Here is a 19,819-nt window from a genome sequence, read left to right as displayed (position 1 = left end):
AGCGACGCAGCACCGATCCCCGCCGGCTCCCACAATACCCACAGCCCGGCACGGACCGAGAACTCGCGTCAGTTAAACATCGGTCTAACCGCTATCCCGGTCAACGTCGATGCCTTACTCGCATGCTCACACGCATACGCGACCCCTTTTACACTCACCAAGCCCGGCGTCTCAGCGCCTCTCATGCATTCCACACACTCCGTCCATTCCACCACCGCACTCCCTGCTACACACCACATCTCTCGTGCACCTTCTTGCACACACTCCCCTGTTACACACCACACCTCTCACGCACCTTCTTGCGCATACTCTCCTGTTACATCCTCTGTAACACTCACCATCACGTGCTCCGATGTGCCCTCTCACGCCCGCGCCACCACCAACTCACTCTCCGTGTCACACTCCGTACCCTCGGTTTCGCACATTCCCTCCGACGTGCATTCGCTTCCGCACCCGGTATCACTCCCATACTCTGTCACACACTCACTCTACAATGCACACTTTTTCCTCACAAGCGCGCCATTTCCACTCAAACCACTCACAGGGGACCCTCCACCAACACCCGAGTGTTTTCTCGATCCTAAGCGCGCAAAATTCTTTTTGCGCCAAACATCCTCCTGCAAAATCTTCCCCAACAATATACAGCATGACTCACCTGGGCGCTTCTTCTTCTTCACTCAAACACCTGAAAACTTTCATTTGGGTTAATAAGCACAGCATCGTGATGTGAGCACGGACTTTGGGCAATTTCCATTCCTTCCTCCAACTGTTGCTCTTCTAAGTCTGTCGTCTCTACAATATCAATTCCCACTCCTTGTTTTTCTTTATTCACCTCAACGACCGCTGGCTTTAATAAAATTTTCTCTACTTCAGCGGTCGCAGGCTGCCCCATACCCCGGGTCGCGATTTCTACCCCGGTCCAGTTAAATGCGCTTTGCTCTACCTCGACCGTCGGCGCCCATTAATTTTCGTCTTCCAATTCAACCTTCCCCGGTGCTCCCGACATTTTTTTATCCAATTTGACGGTCGTCGGCTTTTCTACATCTCGCGTCTTGTCCCTTATAGCCCTGGTCAACTTGGCTACCCTTTGCTCCAGCTCTCTCAATCCACGCTCCTCGAACCGCGTTACCTCGTCGTGTACCCTTGGGACCTGCTCGCCCGACTTGCGCCTCATGTCCTCCATCATTTTTTTATTATCCCTTCTTGCCTCTGCTATCCGTTTTTCCACTTCACACTTGCATTCCTCCCTCAATTTTTCCAGATCACACCCGGATTCGTCTGACATAGCATCCCTCTTCCAATTATACATTGACTCTTCCATAGAGGCCCTCATTTGTGCCAGAAAATGGACCCAGTCCATCAGCGCCGCGGGCGCGGCTGCTGTGGTCACGTGCGCGGCGCCATTTGGTGCTGCTGCAACCTCGTGTGAGGCGCCGCCATCTCGTGCGCCTGAAATCTCCGCTACCACATCCTCATTGCTCTCCTCCTCCAATTCTCTCAATTCCGCCCTGGGATCCTGGGTTTTTTTTTTTTTTTTTTTTTTTTTTTTTTTGGATACTGAATCGAGGCTCGTGAAAGAGCTAACATTTACTTCACAAACAAATCAACCAGACAAACAAAATATATAAAAAGCGGGAGCGGAAAACAAGATGGGGAGAGAAGGTGAAGCACACAAACACAACATTTGAGAGCAGGGAGATGTGTGGAAGGGAGAGGGCTTGGGGGGAGGAGGCATGGGAAGGGGGGGGGGGGTGGAGGGAGAAGTATAAAACACAAGGACACCAATGACTTCCAGGACAGAAGTTGGTATTTCAAAAAAGTGGAATTGGGGTGAAATTAGCGGGGGTAGAAAAGATCAAGGTTTTGGATGGGGGAAGATAAGAGATGGTGGTGAACAGCTGTTTTAAAGACCTGGAGGGTGGAGTGGGATTGAAGAGAGTGAGGGAGTTTGTTCCAGAGGCGGGAGAAAAGAGGAATGAAGGAGTGAAGGTGAGCAGAGAGTCTTGATTTTGGCAGTTTGACCATAAGAGGGTTGCAGGCAGATCTTGTGCGACCTGTAGGAATATTTGCGGGACAGAGCCCAGAGAGAGCTGGGGGGGCAAGGCCAGAGAGGAGTCGGTAGAAGATGGAAAGACCACCAACCTGCCTGCGGTGAGTGAGTGAGAGGCCCTTGGAGTTAGCTTCATCGCGGGAGATTCCAATGATTCTGAATGCTTTGGTTTCAACAGCGTGAAGACGAGCTAGGTGTGAGGCAGGAGCACCAGCCCAGAGGGGAGAGCAGGGGTTGCCTCTAACCCTTCTTCTAACTCCCCTACCGGTACCCAATCACCTTGATTATCCATGGCGCAGCTTTAATTTGGATGTTAATAACAATTTCGGCTGCTCATAATTTTGACCAAATTTTTGGATGTTTTTTTAAAATTTGGTTCGGGCCTCAAATCCCACACCCAGACACCAATTGTTATGGCCAATAGCACAATTGTTGTCCAAAATTTGGGCGAAATAAATTTAGTCCCAGGTTCCAGATCCCACTCCTGACACCAATTGTTACGGAATCTGGGGGACGGCAATCCCGTTAGCAAGGGGGAGGGGGGGTTAATCCCCTTGTCCTGTTAAGCTGGCTGTCTCCGCCGGTCCTGGTACTTGTAACACTCCTTTGCGAGGTGGGATTGATCAGGGTTATTGGACAAGGTGTTCTCCCGAATACCTTCACCAATCCCTCCGCAAAACAGGGAGACAAGTACCGCTCGAAACCACGGACAAGATGGTATTTGCCGAGCGGGTTAGCAGTCCGCGGTTCGAGCCGTTAGCAAAGACTAACCTGATTCATAAGCGTTTGCCGAAATCGCACCACAGGAACTCAATTAAGAAATCACGAAAGCGATCGGACGAGAGGAAGCCAAAGAACCAACAAGGGGGTAAAGGAAGACCACCGGTTTATTTCTATCTACAAGAGGAAACGAAAGAAGGGCATTTATACAAGAAATAGAAGGAGCAGGACACAGAGCAAGCTTATCTACACAGGCTTAACTTATCCCCAGGACAATACAGACAGAACGAACTCACTTACACGAATGGGAGAAAATGGCAATGGTAAAGATGGCAGGGGGAACAGAATCCAGGCAGATGGTTCGGCAGGAAGGTCCGGGGCAGATGGGTCAGGCGTTGACGCTCACGCTCGCGGTTCACGCTCCGGGCTCGAGGCAAAAACCCGGCAAAACAGCTTCGCGTCTCACCGACCGTTAGGGCCTAGAGGATCTCGGCCTATTGCCGCAATACGAGCACCCCCTCTCGTCTCTCTCTCTCGGTTCGGCTGGATCACTCCTCTCTTTGTCCTCGTTTTGCTCTGCCGTATCTGTTGCCGCCGAATGCCTTCTCTCTCATCTGCTCTTCGTACTCCCTCACTCATCTGCGCTCCCTCACTCATCTGCCGGTGGGGGCTTCCCGTAACGGGTTATATGGCCACGCCCTGGAACCTTCACGAACCTGCCAGATGTTTCGCTTCACGCCCTCTCAAGCCAAACCCACCGATTCCTGGTTGGTCGAAAGGGCTTTCTGGCTCCACCTTTTGATGACGATGGGCGGGCCAAGCCATTCTTCTCCGAGCTGACCGCGTGGGTAATGGAGGCGAATGCGGTTGGAAATGTCGGCTTTGGGGCAATTGAAAAGGGGATCTATCTTATTTGATTTGGTGCAGCGTAAGATCGACTCGTGGGAACATAGCCTTAACTGAAACACAGAATAACAATATAACTATAGAGAGGTGCTATGATTGGCTACGTGCTTGTACATGGACTAACTAAGGTGCACTCATTTCAATTAACAGCCAATTAAGGGGAATGTACACAGGGGTTATTTATAAGGGATATTAATACTAAATTTGATAAAGTGAAGGTTCTAAAAACTGCAACAATATATATATATATATATCTCTCTCTCTCTCTCTCTCTATATATATATATATATATAGATATATATATATATATATATATATATATATATATATATATATGTATATATATATATATATATATATATATATATATATATGTATATATATATAGATATATATATAGAGATATATATATATATATATGGTCTATAGTCTAGTAGGAAGACTAGGTCCCCCTGCACCACCCGGAGATATACTTCTAAGCAGTGTTTCTAGATTGGAAAAAATGTGTAGAAAATGACTAGCTATGGCCCCAAGCTGAAAAAATGTCCCACATACCATTTTTATGCAAATTACTGCTGCAAATTTTATGCAAAATTATGCAAATTTTATGCAAATTTTTGATGAGGAGTAGAGTTGAGGGGTCTTTGAGGGCTTCATCGAGGTGCTCTCGGTTGCAAGACTGGGTCATTCTGAGAAGCACAGCAGGGTCAGAGATCATGATGTTCTCCTCCTCAGTGAATCTCTCCATCAACAGCCTCTCCATTGCCTCACACACTGTTTTGAGGCAAAAGAGGGACTTTGCGTAGGCCTTTCCACTGAGAACACCTTTGAGAGATCCACTTGTTACTAGTTGTGCCTCAAAGAGAATCTCTGCATATCCAGAACCACGCATCTTGTGTCCAGTGAGCATCCCGATGTAGTTCATGGATGTGTGGAAGGGTCCAATCGTTACTACATGACTAGCAAATTCATTTGGCCAGCGCCAGATGATGGGAAGGGCTTTCATGCAGACACCCAGATCAAATGTATTCAGGACCCATCTCTGACCCACCTCAGCAGTTGCTGCCTCGGAACGCTTCAGTAGCTCACGAACAACTGCGTTGTCTGTGATCGGTCTGTGCCTGGTGCCTGCATGGCATGGCAATGGCCTGCAGCCTGTGCCTGGGCTAGGGGGTTTCACCTCTGCAACTGGTTCTCCCCCACCCAGCAAATCAACAGTCGACTACTGCACGCCTATCCACCAACCGATCACAGACAACGCAGTTGTTCGTGAGCTACTGAAGCGTTCCGAGGCAGCAACTGCTGAGGTGGGTCAGAGATGGGTCCTGAATACATTTGATCTGGGTGTCTGCATGAAAGCCCTTCCCATCATCTGGCGCTGGCCAAATGAATTTGCTAGTCATGTAGTAACGATTGGACCCTTCCACACATCCATGAACTACATCGGGATGCTCACTGGACACAAGATGCGTGGTTCTGGATATGCAGAGATTCTCTTTGAGGCACAACTAGTAACAAGTGGATCTCTCAAAGGTGTTCTCAGTGGAAAGGCCTACGCAAAGTCCCTCTTTTGCCTCAAAACAGTGTGTGAGGCAATGGAGAGGCTGTTGATGGAGAGATTCACTGAGGAGGAGAACATCATGATCTCTGACCCTGCTGTGCTTCTCAGAATGACCCAGTCTTGCAACCGAGAGCACCTCGATGAAGCCCTCAAAGACCCCTCAACTCTACTCCTCATCAAAAATTTGCATAAAATTTGCATAATTTTGCATAAAATTTGCAGCAGTAATTTGCATAAAAATGGTATGTGGGACATTTTTTCAGCTTGGGGCCATAGCTATTCATTTTCTACACATTTTTTCCAATCTAGAAACACTGATTAGAAGTATATCTCCGGGGGGTGCAGGGGGACCTAGTCTTCCTACTAGACTACTAAAGAAGGTCTGAAATGTGTGAAGGTCTGCAGTTGTCCAAGGGTCTAAGGGTTCTAAACGGCAAAAAGGTGTATACACACACATATATATATATATATACAAACATATATATATATATATATATATATATATATATATATATATATATATATATATATATATATATATATATATATATCGTGATTAAAAAGCGCACGCTAAGCCTCAAAAATAAAAATTCTTTCCATCCAAGCTGACGTTTCGGAAGACTGCTATCTTCCGTGAGGGGCACCCTGACGTGTGCAGCTGTGATTGGATCAGCTGCACTTTATGTCCGCCGGGAATGGCTACATGTTCAGATTGGGCTGTGGGGGGACCAATCAGAATGAGTTTTGGATACTTACTTATAATTCACCAAATGTCCGTCCGTCCGTTCGAAGGTACCGCAAAAACGGCTCAACCAATTGCAACGATATTTTGGGTGGGTATTCCTGGGACCCCTGGGAGTAGAATAGGCTATATTGTTTTTCCAATTTTTCCAAGTTTTCCAATTTTCCCAAACACGATGGAATAATATTTACCGATATGATCAGTGACGTGGCTTTTGTTGAAATTCTGCAAATACTGTTTATTCTCCATACCAGGAGGGTGTAGATCGACTCCTGACGCTTCCTATATAAATGTGCGGCTCCGAAGTAACACGGCAGCGTGTAAAAAGCGACTGAGAAACAGGTGGAGGTAGCGGCTGCTTCCGTGTTACAGATTCGGCGCGCACCCTTCACACATAAACGTGCGACTGAGAAAGACGTGTAGCGGCCTCTTCCGTTTTGCAGAATTCAATCTTTTTTCAAAATGTGCGCCATGTACTGTTTAGATTTTGATGATTTACGTGTGATATGATTCAACAGATGTTTATATGAATCGTTTAAAATAAAAAGCCTTCAATTTCTGATATTTTACCTTTTCATTTAGGCCTCCCAATTGAAAACCCCTCCCATAGGGCGGGTACCGTTGCTCGTTGATGTAATAACAAGTGTGTGGGCCGGTCTGCTGTAGGTTCGTGTGTGTGGATTATTGACTCCGCCTCTTGCACCTCATGTTCGCCCCGGTCCTGGGTCTCGAGCCCTCCCCTCGCAACCATAGGTGGGGTGATTACATAATCCTCGGTATGAAGCATGATGGTCCACATGACGATTAACGGACAACGACCGTGTTTTTTCATGTGAAGTTTTGTTGTAGTTTGTGACAATGTGTTGCTATCAGTGACAGTTTGTCTCCACGTGATACCGCTTGCTGGTGTTGCGTCAACCACGTCGCGAGCCATTTGGACGTCTGGCCCACTTAATCAGCCTCACAATCACGACAGGGGATTTCATAGACCACATTATTTTTGTCGAGTCGATTCCCTCTGTGTTTGGGCCGCGACAGCTGCACCCAGAGTGTTGCTAATGGTATGTGGTAATGGTACATAACGATAATTGTCGATAATTATAATGATGATTATAATGACAATTGTACATAATGATACATAACAATAATAATTGTAGATAATGATAATACTGTAATAACTATAATGATAATAGTACATAAAAATAATGGTAATAATATTAATTACAACAATATTGATCATGATAATGAAAATTATAATAATGATTATGATAAGAACAACGATGATAATAATTATCGTAATGATGAAAATGAATGGTATCTATATAACTAGGGCATTGCCCGTACTATATCTATATCTAAAATTATATCCCCCCCCTCTATTTACATGAAATGGTTTGGTCCAAAGCGAACGGCTTGCGAGTACGGTGACAATCCCCCCCCTCTATTTACATGCAATGGTTTGGTCCAAAGCGAACGGCTTCCGGAGTTTGGTAAAGAAATCGCCATCGCGTGCACAAACGCGCAGGAAAGCGAATGAATCGCAAATTCGGTTTTATTAGTTTTAAAACATAGTTTAACGCCAACATAGTTTGCAAACGTGAAATAAATGAATACGCTCTCAAATGTGCCATCCGAGGCAGAGTGTGTCCTCCACGTTCGGCACACGCGATCGTTCGCTGCTCTCTGATTGGTTGAATCGTTTTTTGGACATAGCTCGGTAAGTAATTGTCCGATTAATATGAAACCTTGAAAAGGCACATCCTCGGGTCCCCAGCAATATACCTGGCAAGTTAAAAGTATATCGGACCCGTGGTTGTCGAGAAACAGCGGTCACAGACAAACAGACGTACAGACGTACAGACGTACAAACGTACAAACGTACAAACAGAGATTACTGGAATTATAGATAGATAATAGCGTAAGGCCTCGACTTTGTTATCCCTTTTACGCCGCACCCAGTGACCCCACGCCCACGGCACTAATGGATTTACTATCTACGAACCGCGCTCTTTGTTTATCACGTACAGCCATACTCGAAAAATCTGAATTAGCCGACGTTGGGGCCCAAAAGCATTCGAATAACTGCCGATACGACGCCATCTTACGACGCCATCTTACGACGCCATCGTATTGGCGTCTGCTGGGCGAAGGCGAAGCGAGCCGTCCGCTGATTGGACAGTCGAGTGGTGTGAACATGGGTGGTGTGAACCAAATGGTCTTTTTATTCCCTTGAACATTTTAAATTAGGATATATAAGGAAACGTCTTTATCGTCATTTTAATAAAGTTAAATGGAGTGACGTTGCGATACTCGGGGTGCGTTGCATAAATCCTCGTAACTCAGAGAGGTGTAGCAGGTGGCGAGACGTAAGGAAGCTTAAAGATAACGAGCTGAAAACAGACGAACGATATGTCAATCTCTTTCTACACCGAACGGAAATAAAAGTATGAGAGTGGGCAGGCATGGCCTGAGCACTTCGAGCAGAGAGGATTGATTGGACTTAACTTAAAGAGAAAAAATTTGACCTTAATGGAAGAAGAAGATCCCATGAGCGCTCCCCTATGCCATCCATAATGGTACACTATCTATACACCACATCCTCCTTTCCGTGGATGTTCCACGGGTTTCGGCTAGTATGGTAATAATGCTACGTGCGTACGTCTATTAATTACGTACTATTGAAACGAGAATATGTCTGTTCGTTACCATTGGAATCTGAATATGTCTATTAATTACTTATTTAAACGCTTTTTTCTGAGTTGGACTGTTTGATTGGGAGATGGACCATGAGTACGTCTATTAATTAGGTGCTATAGGAATGTACCTTTTAGATCCCTTCATACCCTCCAGACCCTTTAAATAGTTTTTAGACTTTTTATGACCCTTTAGAAACTTTAAACCTCTTTAGACATTCTCCCGAGACCTTTTAGACCCTTTTAGACCTTTTTGACATTTAGAACCCGTAGACCCTTAGACCTGCAGACCTTCACACCTTTCAGACCTTCTTTAGATCCTTTTTAGCCATTTCAAGACACATTGGACCCCTTTAAACAATTCAAACCCTTTAGATCTTAAATTACATCCTTTAGACCCCTTGTATCTTTTAAGACCCTTTTGACCATTTAGACCTCTTTCAACCTTTCATTTGCAATTAATGACGCTTCGTTTAGTAAATCCTTCCATTTGTTTGCCACACAAAATACACCACACACAAATGTCCTGGTGAGGGCCTGCAATCTCTGATTGCTCTTTCTAGTTATACTTTGTATTTCATTAAAAAAAATTTAATGGAATGAATATTTCAATGAAAATGTCCTTTGAGAGATTGTGATGATAATTATGTTCTCTCTATGAGTATCAAGTTCTGCTGTTACATGAAAATCTTTTTAAAAGGTCAATCAATGATTAATCTGTCAGAAATACATCATTGATAAAAAATGTTTAGTTCCATGAATAACTCGCTTGCTCTGTTACACCAGCCTCACGCCTTCCTTTGCTTTTTACCATTGGCTACATGATGGGCATTGAAATTTGCTTGATTAAGCACTGTAAGAATTTATAATTGCAGGTGACAGTCATTCAATGGGCACAGTGACACTTAAGCCATGTTTCATGACATTAATGGCAATGTAAAAAGAAACATTTTGAAAAACACATTCCATAAATCCATTGCAAATACAAAGCCGGTGGCACATTCATTACAGAGTCAGGCCTTCGATTCATTCACATTAAGAATGGCAGAACGAATGTGGTACGTGGCCGCGGGCGCTTTGAATGCTCGGCAAGAAACAAATGATGTTGTTTTTTCAGAGGGCTATGCTGAAAGATTTTGTGTTTTTAGAAGCATTCTGATTTAAGGCCCCCAAGGATATCGATACGTGCTATAATCTCATACAAGCTTCAGGCAAATTAATATAAGGAGATTTCCTCCTATAAAGTGTGTTACGCGCTCTGTATTTAACGAGAGTGAAGGATTCATGCAGGGAATGATACTGAATGATTGCTATGCTTCCTTCAGAATGACTTCAGATTTTCACTGCCGTGAAATGGGGGGAATAGGGACACAAACTGAAAAAACGTTCGGAAACTTTTTTCGCTGAAAATTGATAACCATACTGATTTGTGGATATTTGGGTTGAAAGTGTTATCTTGCTTTTTTAAAAAGCAACTTATAGTCCCTATTAACCCCATATATGGGTTAAATAGGAATAAATAGGATTTTTATGGCCGCTATTCAGCCCGTTTTACGGGTGAATAGGGACAGTCACTAATACAAAAAAATAATAATCAAGAAATAGGGACAGTTTGGAGAAACCTTTTATCCCATATTTTTTTTCATTGGCGCCGTGGTTTATATTATGGGTGCATATTATGTGCATCCATCTGAGCTATCAATTTAGCAGTAAGTTGGAAACTCAGGATTGTTTCTTGATTATTATTTTTTTTGTATTAGTGACCGTCCCAATTCACCCGTAAAACGGGGTGAATAGGGACAGCCATAAAAATCCTATTTATTCCTATTTAACCCATATATGGGGTTAATAGGGACTATAAGTTGCTTTTTAAAAACACAAGAGAACACTTTCAACCCAAATATCAACAAATCAGTATGTTTATCAATTTTCAGCGGAAAAAGTTTCCGAACTTTTTTTCAGTTTGTGTCTCTATTCACCTTGCTGTCCCTATTCACCCCATTTCACGGTGCCTTCTTACCTTACTCTTAGGTTTCCCTGCCCATGGCAATTGTATAAAAACAAGAGCGCATAACTTTATCAGTGCAAGTTTATAATGTGTTCCAATGTTCTAGAAATGGGAATGGGAACATTTTAAAGATAAAAATGTTTGATTCAATTTAAAACTTTCTTTAAAAAAAAAAATCTGTGTCTGCATCTGCACTCGCAATAAATATTTTGAAGGGAAGGTCATTTTGTGGTTGCCTAGATTTAAACGATTGCTCAACAGATCCGACCTTGCACCTTCTGATGGCTGGAGAAAGAAAAAGTTATAATTCTGGGACAAATTGACCATGCAGTTGGTTTTGGTGCCTTGCTGGGCCTTGTAAGCCTGGATTGTTTGTTTCTGGACCTACTGTATTATCATTTTTGAGCCAGACATGATGGGCCAAAGGGAAAGCAAACAAAACTTCTGATGGATGTATTTTGTTTGAAGGTTTCTTATGAATCCGGTTCTTCTCTCTCTTGACAGACCTGCGAGATGGAGGCCCCAAAGCAGTAATGGTATTCATTCATGGTGGTTCGTACATGGAAGGTACAGGGAACCTTCTGGATGGCAGTGTGCTGGCCAGTTATGGAAACGTTATTGTGGTGACAGTCAACTATCGCCTTGGCGTCTTGGGTAAGCTTGTTCTCTGTTGTGCTCTCACTTGCTTAAATTTCTTATTTTTGTATGCAAAGTCTACAAAGCACAGAGAGCAGTGGGGCAAAAACCAGAAAGGTGGCTATAAGAAGACAGAGAGACCACCGACCTGTCTGCGAAGTGAAAGTGGTAAACCCATAGACTCACCTTCATCATGGGAGGTTCCAATGATCTTGAAGACCTTGGTTGCCACGACCTCAACCTGAACATGGTGTGAGGTAGGGTCGCCAGCCCAGAGGGGATCAAGCTGTGGATGAAGGCCTTGTTGGTGGATAGAGTTCAGGTTTGCCAAGGAAGGACTGTGTGCGATGGAGGATGACCACCCAGCTGGCGACTGGCTTTGGAGGCCAACTTAGAAATTTGCTTTGCTCAAGAGAAAATCATGGCTGAAAGTGAGACCCAGGAGTTTGAATGACTTAACTTCTTCAAGAGGATTGTTGAGAAAGTAGATAGGAGTGTTTGTGAGAGGGTGAGAGATTTGTCAGGATTGAAAGAGATATTCCAAGTGTTTGACCAGCTTGGGATTCTTTCTGTGTCTGAAGGAGACGCAGCTTACCTGCCTGAATGATAAGGGATGTCAAGGCTGAAGGTGGAGCCATCAGTAAATAGATAAAGAGGATTTCCAGAGAGTCAGAGAGATTATTTATGAAGATTAGTAATAGGACTTGGCCCAGAACATTGCCTTGGGGCACTCCAGCCTTGAGAGGGAGAGATGAAAGGATTCTGTTGAGATCCACGCCACACATTGGCTACTAGAATAGAGGAGGTCAGTAAGCTATGCGTGGAGTTGGCCTTAGATGCCATAGGCAGATATAGGTCTTGCTTCATATATAGGTCTTGCAGATATAGATATAGACCCTCAGTCCTTTCAGATCAATGGTGCATTGGTGCACAGTCGAGCTTACTTGTCCAAGTATTTTCGAATATATATTTGAATTGCAGAGATTATTCACATTGACTGGCAACTTGAACTTACTTTTTATTTCATTTGATGAATAATTGACTTCATTTGGGGCCATTATGGACTTAAAATTCCAGAATGTTTTTGAACCCTTAATCTCCCTTCCCCAAACATTTCCACTCCCCTTTCTTCTCTTTTCCTTTCTTTCTTCATCCACTTGCCCTCTATTCACCCCTTCCCCATGCTCACGGAATATATTGATGGAATCTTATGAGAGCATACGTATTGATTGAAAAGGCAGGTGAAGAGATACAGACTGCCTTGCTTTGATTTTGTTTTTGTGATTTTGATGTGTGATTAGATTTTTTTGAAACACTTTTCGAAGAGATATTTAGACAGATTGAAGATTTGAATGAAAGAGGCAGAAGACTAACATATTGACCATGAATTGGGTCAGGAGTAGGTAAAAGTACAAAGGTGATTTGACTCCCCCTTGGAGGTACATAGCATGGACGGTTCCATCTGCGCCATATTCCTGAGTTTTTCAAGTGCTGCAACTTCTTTGTTGACTCAACAGCCATACTGCTTTCCCCTTTTTAATAAATTTATTTATTTTTCCTCTGCAATAATGAATTGCCAATGAGATTGAAGCAGCATAACTGCAAAATATGTAATTTCCCATGAAATTGCTCCTGGCATTATTGACCACACGAGTCAATTTTTTGGTCACAAGTGCCTGCGCTAGTGAGAGAAATAATTAGACGGTATGTCATTCCTCAGATGGATGTTAGGCTGGGGACCCATCCGTTAGCATTAGTCGGTGGACGTTAAAGATTCCATGCTGTCTTCCGTGAAGAGTGAGTTATCATCCGGTCCCTGAACAAATTCCAAATTCCAGAAATAGAATAACCCTTTAAATCAGCTTCAGTCAAACATCAGGCGTGGCCAAACGGTTCATGAAAGATTTGGGGCCAATAATACGTGCTTTGTGAGTTGCCGACCCCATGCAGCATGACCTAGGAAAGGAGAAAGAAGAAGAAAGAAAGGAGGAAGATGAGGAGAAGAAGAGAAGAGAAATAAGACTGCATTTGTTAACATGCAATTTCATTATATTTTTAGTTTTTGAAAAATACCATTCTTATTGGAAGATTCTTCGACTTGTTTAATTTATAGGCCATCTCTAATGGTGTATTGCAGAGACGCGCCATTGCGTGCCACCACATTGATGATCAAATAGGAGACAGAGCAATGGTTTCATGATATTATTTGCAGCTGCCAATCAAATGGAGAAGCATTTTATTTGGCCTTTCATCTATTCTGGGTATTTTTCTGTATTTAATTTGTAGCAAGTAATTACATTGCTTGATTTTTTTTTCTACATTGTCTAGGGCTCATAGAGAAGGTTGCACCACACTGCATGAGGACAAGGATATTAGGAGACGATGTAATTGTTGAATTACACGAACATGAACGGACAATGTCAAAGAAATATAATGCTTGGCATTTGAACATGAGATCTCGTGATCATGGCCTAAGTTCTCAGATGGGAACATTAAATAGGTTTGTAATGAGTTTGAGAACCCGACATCTTTTGTGAGTGTTAAGCAACCAAGTGAAGGTTAAAACGCTGAGAACATTGTGACATTTTCAGGCAGTTTCTTTACTCCAACGACCGTTAAGAACAAAAATGTTGAAAAACAAATTTTGCAAAGAAAATATTTTGATTATATATTTTAATTAAGTTTTTTTAATGACACCAGTAGAATATGAGGCACAATCAGAAGGTTTCTTCACTTATTTTATCCGTCTCTTTGTTTATCTTGAGCAGGATATCTCAAAGATTGATTGACGGATTCAGAGGAAATTTGGTGGACAGGTTCCTTGTGTGACAAGGAAGAGCGGATTAGATTTTGATGACGATCCAGATCCGGATACTAGAATTTTAAAAGTGTTTATTCACCATTGAGTGATTGGGCCAAACATGATATTGAGCAAGATATTTCAAAAAGTTGTGCATGAGTTATGACAAAACTAGGTGGATGAGTTGGGCAGGTGACAAGAAAAAGGCAATTAGATTTTGGTTCAGGTCTGGATCCAGATCCGGCCTATCAATGGGATACAAAACGTAAACTAATCAGTCTGGTGGAAGTGTGCGCTCTACCCAGTGCTGTACCTATTACATCCTGTAAGCTTTGAATTACTGCTCCTTCAAAGTTCCCTTTTCTATATTTTAGCTTTTCCTCTTTTCAATCACTTCTGGAAGCATATTTTTCATATACCCTCTTTCCCTCATATTCCTCATATTCCTCATATTCTTTTCCCTGTGTGTCGCAAGAGGTGACTAACAGGGTTGGTGGCAGGAAGGGCATCCGGCTGTAAAACATTGCTTCAGAAAGGGGACCACGGTGCCCAAAAAAGGCCAACCCCTGCTCTGCGGGGAAAAATGGCCTCTAAAAGTGTTTCTTCTCTTTCCGGATCACTTCCAGATCTTTTTTCAGATGTTGGATATTGGTAACATCTCCAAAGCACTTACTCAGACAATCATAATCAAGGCTTGAGTTTTCTTTTTGGCATTGAATATCACTCTTATGCTTTGAGTATCTGTAAGAAGAGAAGATGCTATTCGTCATTTTCACTCTTCGTGTATTCATCTCAAAGTAAAACTGTCATTCATGACAGAGCTAGACACTGCCAATGGCAATTTAAGATGTCTTTTAAAACTATATGGCCAGCAAAGTCATTCATAAATGTATCAAGACTATGTGGAGATCTGTGGAGGTTTCTAAGCGGCAATCACAAGAATCTTTCATTATCATGTGACATCCTCCACCCATTTATTATCAGTGTAAAATATGTTATGCAGTATTGTACTTAGAAGGGTCATAGTTTTCTTACCCAGATCATGACCTCTGATTTCCTCACAAATATCTGTCTACAGTGAGCGGTATCTAACAAAAACCTAACCCTAAACAGCCTATAATCCAAACTATATATATATATATACACTGTTACCGGAATGCCAATTACCGGAAGCAATTCTGCAGACTTGGGGCCAGTAACCAACTCAGACAGCTGAACAACCCCCCTTCCCCCTCACCCTCCTATTCGATTTTTGTTCCATTTCTGCTTCTTCCCCAGTTTTTCCTTCCCCTTTTGTGATTGAGAGTTTGTGCCTGCATCCAGTTTGTTCATCCCTTTTGTCCTTCTCCCCATGCAATTCCTCTCATTCCTGCCCACGTCCTTTCTTCTTTTTTCAAGTCCCTATTTTGTCCCTCTACCTGGCTGTTGGTTTGTTTCCCTCCCACCCCCCTTTTTCCACTCTTCTTGTCATTCTGTTATGTCCTGGTCCATTCTGTATTCCAGCTCCTCATGAGCCTCGACCGTGTTTACATGAAAAGAGAAACACAATTAGCTGTTCAAATCAATTATCAGATTCATAACTGATTCTTAAGGTTGTGGTTTTGAGTGTGAATGAAGAAAACACTTGTACCGCTAATGATGTGAATAGTGCTGTCTTATGTATTATGCACCTCTTTGTCATTCCTCTCCCCCATCTTACCATTCTAACCCTCTCCCCCTACCTTCCCATTTCCTTCCTTCTACCTGTCTCTCCACCACCACAAGCCACACAAGTTAGAGAGCACAGACTTGTATCAAGATTCCTGGAAGGTGACTTCCCTGCTGGCACAAATATGCTGGACTAACGTTGGCCCAACAGTAGCCATTATATTAGGTCAATCTTAATTAATTTGATCACCGGGTGAAAACTATCGGAAACCAATAATGTTGGCAGTTCATGTTGGCTTTTAGACAGAATTCATGTGACAGTCAAACTACAAGATTGAATCTCGCTGACTCCCCCAGCACCACCCCAACCCCAGCCATTCCAATGTTGGACCCGTTGTTGGCAGACTAGCGCTTGACGTTTGCTGAACGCTGTCAGTGATGAAAAGGCCAACCGTCTCTCTCTGTATAAGAGCCAGTGCCAAGCAAGCCCTGGCAATGTGCGTAAGACCAACCACGCCGATGCCAATCTCAGCCCGTTGGTCAAACGTCGCTTGTGCCAGGTGGAATAGCACAGAAGAGATGGGCTGAATGGGCTTTTCCTGTGCTTATTTAGCTGTGTCGCGTCCGTAATCTTTAACTGTGTAGCATTCAGACTCACTGCACCAGGAAACATTTTTCTCCCCATGATGAGTAAGTGATGCAGTTTGCTCCAGTGGCAATTTGTAATTCTTTAGCAAGAACAATGACACTGAGAGCTAAAGAGTAGACATCCCAGAGTACGTTTATGTTAATTCATTTGTTCATGAATATTGTAAGTGCTTTAGGTTATGGGATTGCTGCACTCTTCAGTGATTTGCTTGGTCCTGCAATTGTAACAGAGTTTTTCTTTATCAAAATATGTCAAAGTGAAAACAAATAATGTTAATTTTCAAGGTGGCCTAAGGCTTTTGTACAGTACAGGGATACCTCGTTTAACGCTGCCCTGTAGAACACTGATTAGTTACAAAGGTCTTTGTCTTGGAGAAAATTTTTACAAAAAAATATGAAGACAATCCATAAAATCCAGTACTTCCCCAGTAAGGGCACCCGCCGCCATTCAATTTACTGTATACATGGTCTGAGCCAATCAACGCTGTTTACCTCACCTTCGTCTCTCTTTCTGCCTTACAGTACTGTATTTTCGTGTGTTTTGTGAGCATTTTACTCCCACAATGCCTTCAAAGAGGCCTGCAAGTGTTAGTGCTGGAAACATGACAAAAGCGTCAGGGTAAAGTATCACTTTGGATGTGCAAATGCAAGTGTTAAGGTGGATCGAGACAATTGAGTCAGGTGGAAATGGGTCATGCGTTAGACTGGGCTACGAGGACCATAAGAACAATTCTAAACAATGCAGACACGAAAAAGGGTTCTGCCAAATCCAGACTTTGTCAATTAAAAGAAAATTAACTTGTTCAACGAGCAGTTTGTCGGGGAAGACGAAAAGCCAGTTAAGCATGTGGGTGGAAGATTAGATTCTGAGCCATATGCCTTTAAGCCAGTTAATCATCTTGGAGAAGGCGAGGCACATACTTACCCAAGTGCAGGAAAACGAAAGCAAGAGATCGACAATGGAGATGTTTGCAGCCAGTCGTGGTTGGTTGGGCAGGTTTAAGTAACGCAGTAACTTTCACAGCATCCTCATCAGTGGCGACGCTGTGAGTGCTGACAACCAGCAGCCCTTGAATTATCCGACAGGCTCAAGGCTCTGCCCCAATTGGATCATTTGATCAGGTGCTTTGGAAGGTCAACATCTCTCTGGCCATTTTCAGAGAAAAGTCTCAGCTCCGGCGAGTCCGTCAGTTTACTCAAACTGGTAGGGACTGCAAGCAGCCATCACACTTCAGGACTGGTCTACCATATCTACCACCCACAAAATTAATTCATCCTGGGAATTCTTCCACAGAAGCCTGCTCTCCCTTGCGCACAGATTCAATCTATCTCATCTTCAGTTATCTTACCCATCCTCGCACCCTTGATACACTAAATCCTGTGGTGAGACAGTTGCCTTAAAACAACTTGCATTCTCTTCCTAGATGGCAAATCCGACCGAAGGCAAATACAAAAGCCCACAACAAGCATCTGTCTACTCTCAGGAGTGCCAGAAAACAACATCTGTCCAACCTCAAGAATAAACTTTCAAAATTGTCTCCCTACTCTAAAACCAAGTGGCACCTTATCAAGTCTGTTTCTCATATATGCTCCCCTTCCCTCCTTTCCCTCACTTCAAATGGCACCACAGCCAACTGCACTCATGAGAAGACCGAATGACTCATTTCTGTGTTTGCTTCCAAATCTTGTGTCCCAAACCCCTCTCTCTCTCTGTACCCACCATTCCCAGTCATACACAACTGCTCCTGGATTATGTCTTTTGCACCTGAGAAGGTGGAGAGGTTTTTGGCAACCCTCGACTCTGACGCTGCAACTGGACGGGACGGCATCAGCTCACATGTCCTAAAAGCCTGCTCTGCTGCTATTCCACATCATCTCTCTACCCTTTTCACACTTGGTCATCATTTGCCCTTGGTCATCTTCCATCTGTTTGGAAATCGGCCAACATCACAGCATTACATAAGAAGGTGCAAAAACAAATCACTTGACTACAGACCAATTAGTTCTTACTTGCAATCATCAGCAAGGTCATGGAACCTTTATTGTGGTTGATATGAAAACTTTCTTTTCTCCAACAGCCTCATCTCAGATCATCAATTTAGATTCAGACCTGGTCACCCTATCTTGGACATGTTGCTTTGACTCACCCAACAATGGATGGAAGCCCTCAACATGAGGCGTGAGATCAGAGCCGTCTCTAGACGCATCTCATGATTTTGATACAGTCTGGCATCTTGCCTTGCTCTAAAAGTTGTCTGCCTATGGCATGCAAGGAATACTCCACACTTGGATTACCGACTTCCTCCACTCGTGTAGCCAACGTGTGGCTCAACAGAATATTTTCGTCTCCTCAACCTGCGTAGGTTGGAGTACACCAAGGCAGTATTGTCGGCCCCCTCCTATTCCTAATCTTCATCTGGAAATCTTTGACTCTGGAAATCCTCTTTATCCCTTTGCTGATGTCTCCACCCTCCTCTGTGACATAACTCATCCTTTTGATAGACTGGTCGCAGCCACATCCCTCTCTTCAGAGCTTGAGAATATGACAAACTGTTCAAACACTTGCAATAGGTGTTTTAACCATGAGACATCTCTCTCGATCTCTCTCTATCTCTCTCTATCTATCTCTCTCTATCTATCTCTCTCTATCTATCTCTCTCTATCTATCTCTCTCTATCTCTCTCTCTATCTATCTCTATCTATCTCTCTCTATCTCTCTCTCTATCTATCTCTATCTATCTCTATATATTTCTATCTATCTCTCTCTCTCTCTCTCTCTCTCTGTCTCTCTGTCTCTCTGTCTCTCTGTCTCTCTGTCTCTCTCTCTCAGGACTGTACAACAAACCCTCCCATCAACTTTCTCAACAACCCTCTCAAAGAAGTTATATCACTCAAACTTTTGGGTCTCACTCTCAGCCATGATCTCTTTCGGGCAAACCACATTTCAAATTTGGCCTCCAAAGCTGACTGGGTATCCTCTGTAAGCAAAGTCGGTCCTAAACACACCTGAGCTCGTATCCACCTGCAAACATTTCATCTGCAGCTTTATGGAGTACTGCTCTCCTCTATGGGCTAGTGCCCCTGCCTCACACATTGCTCAGCTTGACACCATGGAAACCAAGGCCTTCAAGAACATTGGAATCTCTCATGATGAAGCTGAGTCCCTGGGCCATCACTGACAAAAACTTTGCCATCGCTGACAGGTCGGTGGTCTCTCTGTCTTCTTCCGCCTCCTTTTCTGGAGAACAATAAACGTTACCCCTATCACATTCCCAGTACAATATAAAGACAGGGTTATTCCCAAAAAAAGTATACACTAAATTTTTTTTATTTATTTAGAAATACTACTGATGCTAAATTCATGTTTCATTTATGGATGTAAAGGAAATCTCTTAAAGTTTTGTTTTA

The 19,819-nt window shown here is 43.2% G+C and overlaps 1 protein-coding gene across 2 annotated transcripts in view; it reads left to right on the top strand.

Annotated features, from left to right (window-relative positions):
• The window catches only part of LOC137432895 (neuroligin-4, X-linked-like), a 749,939-nt gene that overhangs the window by 133,017 nt on the left and 597,103 nt on the right, over nt 1-19,819 (top strand). For both annotated transcript variants that reach the window (XM_068125201.2, XM_068125200.2), the window contains exon 2: nt 11,185-11,334. In XM_068125201.2, the coding sequence (XP_067981302.1) occupies nt 11,185-11,334 (150 nt within the window). The remainder of the gene's footprint in view (nt 1-11,184; nt 11,335-19,819) is intronic.

The sequence above is a fragment of the Myxine glutinosa genome, chromosome 8 (genome assembly GCF_964187855.1).
Source record: "Myxine glutinosa chromosome 8, kmMyxGlut1.1, whole genome shotgun sequence".
NCBI lineage: Eukaryota > Metazoa > Chordata > Myxini > Myxiniformes > Myxinidae > Myxine > Myxine glutinosa.
Note: the sequence above shows the minus strand (reverse complement) of the source record. Positions and strands in the feature narration are given on the sequence as shown.